At 37.1% G+C, this 10,280-nt stretch overlaps 1 protein-coding gene across 2 annotated transcripts in view; it reads left to right on the top strand.

Moving 5' to 3' along the window:
* Pxn (Peroxidasin) overlaps positions 1-8,260 on the top strand; it is a 109,765-nt gene extending 101,505 nt beyond the window's left edge. For both annotated transcript variants that reach the window (XM_089251319.1, XM_089251321.1), the window contains one exon: positions 66-8,260. In XM_089251319.1, the coding sequence (XP_089107445.1) occupies positions 66-158 (93 nt within the window). In that variant the 3' untranslated portion in view covers positions 159-8,260. The remainder of the gene's footprint in view (positions 1-65) is intronic.
* The last annotated feature ends 2,020 nt before the right edge of the window (positions 8,261-10,280 follow it).

A 10,280-nucleotide genomic window follows, 5' to 3' on the forward strand; every position in this document is an offset into this window, starting at 1 on the left:
ACCTGAACTCTATGAAATATGAATAATTTCGTTTGGTAAAATATACTTTGTTTTTCTTTGCGCAGGGAAACCAAATAACTTGCTGGGTAGAGACATGTCCGAAGCTTGCATGTGCCCATCCAAAACACATAACAGACCAGTGCTGTGCAGTTTGTTGATCATAGCATCCAAACTTTGTACAATAGCTTTTACCAGATTGTGCCAACGAAGTGTTTATCATGTACCAGAATCACATTTCTGAACGTTCTACAAGAAATTGTTTTCCTTTTTTTTATATCAGTGTTGCTTGAGGACATGTCGAAAGTGTACCATGGATGTGCGTGTATATTAAGAAAAACTAAAATACTCAGTGTATTGCTTTGGTGATGGTGAAAACTGACAAGTATGGTATTTTCATATCCACTCTAAAAATCTAAATTTCATCCATTACCAATTTACTTCCCTTGAAACCAGATCTGAATTCATCGAAATTATTTGATGTGAAGTCATTCATGCGATGCGAACATCTATCTTGGGTAGAAACTGACAAAAATATTTTCCAAGTATTTCGTTTGGCTTGATATTTGCAATGTATTTATTTTCAAGCTCCTGATTATACAGTGAAACCTCCCATAATGGTCACCCAAACAACGGCCACATTTTCTTAGATCATCATATCCCATCAAAATGAAAAAAAGACCATTAAGGTCAACCTCAGAACAAGGATTTCTAAATAAGGGCCACTTTTGGACACGGCCATGACAGAAAAATTACATGTATCATGAGAAAAATGGCCCTCAATATTCACTTTGAAGGAGTTTTTTCCCTTTGAACCCTACTTTTTTTTACCAGAACCAGTTGAATTCTGTATCTAGAACCTAACTGTTTATTGTCTGGATGAAAAGAATAGAAAGTTTCTAATCACAAATTAAAGAGCTCTTCATGCATCTTGAATGCAAAGTGAATGTGGTGTACTTCAAAACAGCCTCTTATTTTAAATATGGGTTATCATTATTTTATGTGCAATCAATTTTTTTTTTTCAGAAATAACGAGCCTCTCAACAACAGTAATCTCCCAATAATGGCCACATTTTCTCAGTCCCATTAATGACTGTTGTTGAGAGATTTCACTGCACACCCATTCAAATTTCATTCATAGCCTATGGGATCTTCCAGTCCTCAGTGTGAAAAACCAAAAAATGATAGGAATTGTCCTGGTCTAGAGGCCTGTCAGCCCTTCCCTTGTGGGGTGGGAGCGTGCATGGCTTTATTCACCAATTAAAAGTATTATAAAGATTTAAGTTTGATTATATTTTAAGACTGACCATACGGGTGATCATGAGAGTGGCATGGACAGGGTTCGTTCCTGAAGAAAACTCCTGACTGTCAATAACTCCTACATATATATTAGTTGATTCATTAATCTCAAGTTCTCATTCAGTCTACTTCCGTCCAACATAACTATTTCCAATTACAGGCCTCCCACTCATAAATAGACAACATAATCGTAGCATAACAAAAAAAAAATTCCTAAAAAAGTCTTTATTTAAAAATTTTTCCCCCACTAATTTTTTTATAGCACTCTATTTCAGTATCTTATAAGACAGAAATGACTTGGTCACAAAAACAATTTTTGACCAAAACAGTGCATTACCAACCACAGAAAATTCTTTCCTGTTCTCAAATTATATATTAAATTTTTTTGAGTCTTCCAAAGTCCAATCTGTCAACTCTCTTCGACAATGCACAGCAAATTATGAAGGCATGTAAGATTTTTAAGAATGACGCTCCTTCAAGACCACTTTCAAAAGCACAGTGAAAAATGTGTAAATTACAAGTTCCAATGTAAATAAGTCAATTGCCATCATTTTTTAAAGGGATTTGTGTACATTTTACTGTTCAATACCAGTGTAATTATTTTTGAAAAATGAAATACTTTCATTTCTAGCTCTTTGCTGAGTATTGTATACATTGGGTGCGTGTATACCATGTGGTTCGCCGCTGTGGTGGTCGAGTGGTTATAGTGACGGACTCGCGATGTGAGGATCCGGGTTCGAACCCCACAGTGGTGGTCGGCTGAAGTTGGTTTTCTGTGGTTCCCAACTTCAAGGCGCAAATGCGAGCCGATCTCCCTGTTAAAAAGTCTCGCCACAGAGAGCAACAGTCCTACAACGATAAATCATTCAATCATAACACTTCACTCATAGTTAGAAAAAAAACTGGTGGCAGATGGCAGCACTACACATAACAAACATTACACAGAAACAAACTTTACGTCAGGTTGCACTACACGTACACGCACATTCCCGCATGTACCGATTCGTTGGGGGGTTCCGTGGGGGGTGCATTTGGGGTGTAGCAGTAGTAGGTAAGGCCTCCAAAAAAAATGGCTCGGGGATCCATGATGTTCTTAAGTCAGCCACCTCGTTAGCAATTTGCCTGTTGTGGCGTTGTATTTGTATTTGTATTGTTTATGCCTCTGCATCCCTAAAAATATGAAAGACAATAGAATGCTATTGGGTAGCGCATCAGAATCACCAAACATTGAATAGGTCTGTGTATCCAACTGCTTAGTAATGCAAACTGTTGTTTCACCTATACACAAAATCTGCACCATAATTTTGAATGATGATTGCTAGTTACTGTCCAAGCCAAGACCATGGACAGTTGCTCCCCCGACCCCCGGTATTCACAGAGGTTACGTTTTGAAGGTGACCACGAATACGGAAATCCACAAATAACCGAAACAATAGGTTTTTCTTTGTTTATCTCACCTATTGAACATCATGAAAAGAGCAGGGTGACGCACAGCTAGAAGGGAATGTAAAAGGGTGCAGCAGTTTTGTTGGCGATGTTTTATGAAAAAGAACATTGTGGTTTCTGTTTGCTGTTTCTTCTTCATATCATCAAGTATGTTGGAATATGTTGACAAGGCTTCCTTTACTAATTTTTCTACATGTGAAGAATGTACCATAGAGGGATCTATGTCATGAAAATAATCTATTGCTGATTTGAACTTGCGAAACCCTTTGGCAATGTACTCATGGTAAACTTTTTCTTGACTTTTTTATCTTGATCTTCATCTGGTACCGATTCAATTTCAGGAACAGTCAACTGCATTAAATCCGCCTCGGCCAATGCCTCTGAAATGCTATTAATTATTTGCTCCGCATTTTCTATATCTATATCATCAAATCCTTCTCCACCAACTTGTTTCGCTAACGTGACAGTGTCTTTTATAATCTCTTCAATTGGCTCTGTAGAAATGGTTGTGTCCTGGAGCGTGGCATATTGTGGCCAAATGTTAATACAACCCGAGTTAACTATTTCTCTCTTAAGAGTTGCCATGGCTCTAGTTATGAAGTAATGGCATTAGTGATAGTCAATTCTTCCATACCTTCAAGACATTTTATGCATTTGCATCTTCTATTGTGTTCACAATCATCTCCATTGAGTGGCGTGTATAGTGAGCCTTGAATGCTCCATTTACCCCCGATCAAGGGGCTTAATGATAGATGTTGATTAGGAGGCATATAAAGGACTTCCACACCATCAGCTTTAAACACATTGGCATCTGGGTGTCCAGGAGTTTTATCCAGTATCAAAATAACTTTGATATGTCTTCACTGTCAAGGTGACTTCTGAGTTCTGGAATGAATCACCATTTAAACCAATCCAGGAAAAGAGTTTTCATAGTCCAAGCCTTTTTATTGTTCATCCAAAATACTAGGAGCTTTGACATCCTCTCTCTTATTTGCTTGCAGATTCGCAGATTTGAAAATGATGGTGGGCTTTATCATGTACCCATACGCCTTTGCACAAAACACAGTGTCTATCTTGACTTGCCTTAAAAACAGGCGCTCGCTTTTGTTCTTGATTGATAAGTGTTCTGCTGCATTTTCTTTCAAAATATTGCAGTTTCAGCAGCGTTGAACACCTGCTGAGGTGCATAACCCTTCTCTTCAATAATTTTCTGCAAAGTCTTTGGAAATTTTGTAGCTGCCTGCTGGTCAGCAGAGGCTTGATCACCAGTGATTTTTACATTGCATAATCCGAATCGTTTCTTAAACCTATGAAATCAACTTTTACTTGCATAAAATTCTGATGAAATAGACGTTTCACTAGCCCTTACCTTCATAGAAGAGTAAAATGTTTTCCCCTTTTTCTTGTTATAATATTATAATCAATTGGAATTAGTGTCCTTGTGGCCTAATGGATAAGACCCTGGACTCAAGAGAATATATTCGGAGGCAGATAATGATATTTTATATATTGTTGCGCCGAACATATCACGTGGTATATCTATTGTGTGTAGAAAGTATTGTTGCGAAGCTATACCTTACCTGGGGGACGCCGCGGGCGAAAAAATAAGGGGGTTTTATCTGAATTTTCATTCCGATTCCATGCGAGCATGGGTTCGAATCCCACCCAAGACAGTTTCTTCTTTTTGCCGCTGTGGTGGTCGAGTGGTTATAGTGACGGACTCACGATGTGAGGATCCGGGTTTGAACCCTACAGTGGTGGTCGGCTGAAGTTGGTTTTCTGTGGTTCCCAACTTCAAGGCGCAAATGCAAGCCGATCTCCCCGTTAAAAAGTCTCGCCACAGAGAGCAACAGTCCTACAACGATAAATCATTCAATCATAACACTTCACTCATAGTTAGAAAAAAAAAAACTAGTGGCAGATGGCAGCACTACACATAACAAGCATTACAGAGAAACAATAAAACTTCACGTCAGGTTTCACTACACGTACACGCACATTCCCGCATGTACCGATTCATTGGGGGGTTCCGCGGGGGGAGGGGTGCATGTGTGGTGTAGTAGTAGTAGGTAGGGCCTCCAAAAAATGGCTCGGGATCCATGATGTTCTTAAGTCAGCCACCTCGTTGGGCAATTTGCCTGTTGTGGCGTTGTATTTGTATTTGGAATATTTTTTTGTAGCAGTCTTGTACCCCCCCAAAAACAGCATTTTCTGTACGAGAAACACATGGATCCCATAGGCGATGAAAAGTTTTGACTGCTACGGGTGCAGCTACAGCCATGGCTGTGATCGAATTTAAGATTCTTTTTTCTTGATATATCTTACCGTAGATTCGTTGATTCCATAATGGCGGGTCACAGCAGCAATTGACTTACTTTCACCAAGCATAGTCAATATATCCAATTTTTTATGTAAACCTTTCACTTTTTTGTCTTTTAAAACAATTATCAGTAGCACTAGAAACATGATCATCCAAAACACGCACAACTCAAATTTTTTAAACAAAACACATGAATGACGATTGCTGAGTGTTTCCAAAAAAAATTTTTCAATTAAGTAAAAAAAACCATGAATATAGAAACCGCAAATACGGGGGACGGATAGGGGGACTGTAAATGCAAAATTATTTTTTCCATCCACACCGAAGTTTTTAATGACTACTCTACTTGTTGAACCCTCAAACTAAGCAAAGGAAAAATTAATTAAAAAATGGTTCACATACGACCCCCTAAATAACCTTGAAAACGATACAATTTTTGCTTTGGCAGGATCATTAATTGCAATCTACAACATTTGTACTATTTGGCAATATATCGATGATTCCCTGCTCAATTAAAACCTATTACATGAATTTTATAGATAGGATTTGGGACAAAAGTAGGGCATTTTACCAAAAAGTAGGAAAAATAGGACGAGTGGGTGGGAGCCCTGCAATTATCACTGCTATTACATTGCAAGCAGCATATATACAAAGGCAAAATTATTGGAAAAGTTGGATAGTAAAAAAAAATGTGTGTGCTCGTTAAATTGAAACTAATTTAAATCAGTTTTTAATATGAATTTTTATGCTTATGTATTTTCCAAAATACGAGAACTGAAACACTTGACCACTGCATTGTGCAATTGTAAACTTTGTTTTACAGTGATCATTGTTGAAAATAAAAAATTACAAATTACCACATCACTTATCAAAATCATCAGAACCTAATAAATGAGATTGTAGCACATCTCATCTGAAGTACAGATCATTTTAATTTCATATCATTCTGTGCAGCAGAACCCACCTAAAGTGTGAAAATTAAATTTTGCTGACCCTAAAACATATCATCTAATTAAGAGAAAAACAGAACTGTATATGACCTAATATTTTTTTCATGTTAAACACGATTTATATAGTTTTTCTCAAAATAGTATTCAATTTACAGTGTTTTAATAACGGCTTCCTGAAGCAAAATGTATCACTGCCATTTTTCGTTTCGCGAAATGACAATAAAATCCACAGAATTTTCACCAATTATTAATTTGTATAACAAAAAAAATTTTGTAAAAAAAATCAGTGTCTGGATATACAATAAAAATTTCTTGCGAAACTATCAGACTTGTTCATTATTACATTAAAATATTGAAAAAACAAAAGTTTTAATTACTACTTTGTGAGACTCTGTAATCCCGCACATATCAGACCAGAGGTGCATTGGATTACTACACCAAACACCAACTCTGGCCATGCCACTATATTGCAATTTACTGCCATTAATGAGATGGGTTGGAAATGAAGGCGCTGTCCATCAGTGGTCACCTCAAGCTGGTTCGGGAAAATATCTATCCTCCCTCAGGTTTGAGCCCAGGACTGTGACAGCAACCTTCAATGGTGGTAGATGAGCATCTCACCACCACACCACTACGCTGGATTACTGGAAGGTTTTTGCAAAAACAATGCATTCAAATAATTTAAAACATTTTACACCAGATTAACAAAACTTTGCGTGAAGCCAAAAATGAACTGAACTGTATATGTGAATTTAGAATGGTGTATATTTTGTCAAGTTACTGAAATGAGTTTGCATAATGAATATCTAGTGACGAGAAAAAAAAATTCAACTATACTTGGTAACTGTATTTCCATTGGAGAACAGAAACTGGGGTTGCGGGAGAAAGGGCAAAATCATATTCCTGGGCAAGGTCAACCAACTTTGTGAAATTTTTTTAATGATCACATTTTTTGAACAGTTACTTCAATGGCATTGCATCTGTTTCTTTTGCGTGTACAGACAAGACACTATCATGAATGAATCAAAAAGAAGACTGATTTGTATTGACACGATGGGTACGATACAGAATATTATTCGGTATTGTTTTCTTTCCAAGCAGCAGACACAAACAGAGACATGGGTGACATTTTGCATTTCTCCACATTCGCAAAGAGCCAATAACAAGATATTTATAGGGGAAAAAAGGAGGGGGTATATAGGCTCTTGAGACCACACACACAGCGTCTGCAGTTGTTTGTTTTTTCCTTCCTCTTTATCTTATCCACACATTTGTGTAACATGTTTGTATTCCCGTTTTTCCTGTAAAAAAGTGGTCTGCCAAGAAAACACTGCATTACTAGACGGTTGGGTCATTTTAATGCACAGCCAAATAATTAAGAGTCTACTTCAGTGGTTCTCAACCTTTGGAAGCCTGAATTAAAAAATGAATCACTCACAGCCCAGTTTGATGCCAAGGCCTTGTACCGGGCCGCGGTTGAGAAACACTGGTCTACTGTATTTCAAAGGAATATAAATCAGGGCTAGACAAATCGCAAAAAAATATTAGTGGGAAAAAAATTTTAGGCGAAGAAAAAGATCCAAAATAATGCTGCTTTTGACTTTTTCAGGGCATAGCGATCCTCTTTCATATGTTGGCAGATATGCAGATACATTTTGTGCTGCTCTCGGCCTGTAATTTAGTAACTACACAAAGAAAATCTGAGGCGCCAGTGCCAATTTTTTACCTGAATTTATTCAGCCCTGATATAAAATTCATGTTTGATTTTGAAATTAAAGTAAAATATGCAAATGATCAATACGCCTGATTCTATTGAAGGAAAGAAAACAGTGCATCAGCATCAGACAAGTTTTTGCTCAATCTTATAACGTTTGGGGGGGGGGGGAGCTTATTCTTGAAATATTAAGTGACCGAAAAATTGCCAGTTTGTGAAAAATTCATTGTCCAGTTTTACTTTCAGAAATTAACTTAGCGGTCAAGAGGTTTTTCTGTACTTCATTGGTGCAGTTCGTACTTTATAGCACCCTCGACATAGGACTACAAAAGGTTAATACAGCTCACTGATATATTTCTGACATTCAACTGAAATTATCTAGATATATAAAACTGATTTTCTCTGTGTGTGTGTGTATATGTTCTCTATATAAATCTACAATTTTAGATCGCCGCCAAATTTTACATATATACGAAACAGAACCTGGATTGAATGATAGACTACTTTAAAAGTTCGTCATCAGAGCTGGGCAAATGCCCAAAAAACTGTCAGGCATCAATGGTTCCTGGACCTCAACCAGTTTCCTAGAGTGGAACCTAGTAGTTCCCTAACAATGCGTTTCAGACATGCATTTCCTTTACAGTGGTTTGTCACTTCTTTAATGCTGCCAGTATTATGTATGATAGTTTATTCCTTTATAATGGTTTGTCACTTTTTCAATCCTCTCAGTAATTGAAGAAAACCCGGGCAGCACCGTATATTATAGCTAGTTTTTTTTCATATAAAAAATGCCCTGTATGTAGTTGACAACAAAATTATGTAAAAACGAAACTGATATCCTTACGTGTACACACGTGTGAACTTGAACATTTTCTTTCAATACTTATATATCCTGCTGAATAAATTTTTCTCATTTCAAATTCCAATAAAATGTTTTTCTTGTTCTCTATATAAGTTTTGTGAAATGAAATTTGCTTGAAACTTTGCATGTTATAAGCAAAGAACATATTTTTGATCAAAAATATACATTTTTTTAAAATATATATTTCCTGCTTGGTATTCTAAATGTGCCCATGACTGAATGTTCACTGGAAAACAAGTCTGAGCATTATGTTTACATGCCTCTGCGCTATAAAGACCAGTTCATAGAGTATTTTTCCAGAAATTTAAAAGGTGTCTAAAACCGGGTGTCCCATGACTTTCGACTGTACAGCAATATCCAGAGTTATGTAACCCCACATTTACGTTGTCTCATCCTCTAAAACTTTTCTCTACAGACGCATTTTGAACAACGCCGGTAGGCTTTTCTCCTCTCGTTCTCTAAGAAAAACTTTTCCCTGAAAGAGTCGCAAACAGAAAATAGACAAGAATAGAGAATTTACAATTTTACCTCCCTTCTGAGGGTGGTGGGACATTTCCATTGAAGTTACCTCAACTTGTCATCAGATTTTGGAAGAATTACTGACATCGTCTGGGTATCGTATAATTGGACTTGCCAGGTCGTCATGGGGAAAAAAAAAATGGAATTGGTGCTTTAAATTCTTTCATCATCAACCATTTTCAATCCACTGCTGGATGAAGGTATCTTCTAAATTTTTTCATTTTACTGTCTGATAGACAGAGTTCATATTTATTTTTTAGGGGTTTTTTTGGCCGTAGTCCTTCACACTGGCCAGTGCGGGCTGGAGAAAGCCCATCTGTTCACCACATGTTAAAATGGCTACTTAACGAGGTGGTGTGGATTGGACCTTAAACCTCTACTCCTAATTGATTCCTTCAAGTCCTCATAATGAAACAATTGAAAGGTCTTCTCCTAGTTAACAAGTAAAGACTATTCAACAGACCTTAAAATTTTTTTATACAGAGTGGGCAAAAAGTCCATAGAAAGTTTAAAAATGAATAAAAACCAGAGAAATAACCGAAATAAAAAACAGTTTGCAGGTTTAGAAAAAAACCTAAAAAAACAGCCGATAGGTGGTGCTAGTAAAGTATGAGCAACTTCGGTGGAAATATGCAAATGAGACAGTCATAAGAACTTGCGCTCCACAACCAGTTCACCGTTGATTTGTGACTCGCCTGCAATGTGTTATCCCCTGCGGTGGTGGTCATGTGGAACACACTGCTGTAATAAACGATTTGGAGGCATTCTGTTCGTGACTTGTGTACATCAGCGCAGTGGCGTAGCAAGGTCTGGTGGCACCCTGTGCAGAGTTTTAACTTGTCACCCCCCATATCCACCAAAATATAAAATGAAATTTATTAAGGAAGCATTTTTTTATTTAATTGGTTAAGAGGGTATGATATACGTTAATTATTTTATAAACAATTTTTTATGAAAAAAACCCGATTAATGTGCTATATTAAGATAGACATACTTGTTTACTTTATGGTCGGTTCTAGACCGGACAATGCTTACACCCTAAATATTTAATAACCCCAAGGCAGTCTTAAGAGCATCATAGTCCCCCAAACCAAGTGATTTTACTGAGTCCCACCTTAAAAAAATTCTTGAAAAATTTAACCAATTCCTGAAGTCCCCGGGACATGCCCAGGT

This window comes from Pholcus phalangioides, unplaced genomic scaffold, assembly GCF_987345545.1.
Source record: "Pholcus phalangioides strain wild (caught in Gottingen) unplaced genomic scaffold, Ppha-v1.0 ptg000024l_1, whole genome shotgun sequence".
In the NCBI taxonomy this organism is placed as follows: domain Eukaryota; kingdom Metazoa; phylum Arthropoda; class Arachnida; order Araneae; family Pholcidae; genus Pholcus; species Pholcus phalangioides.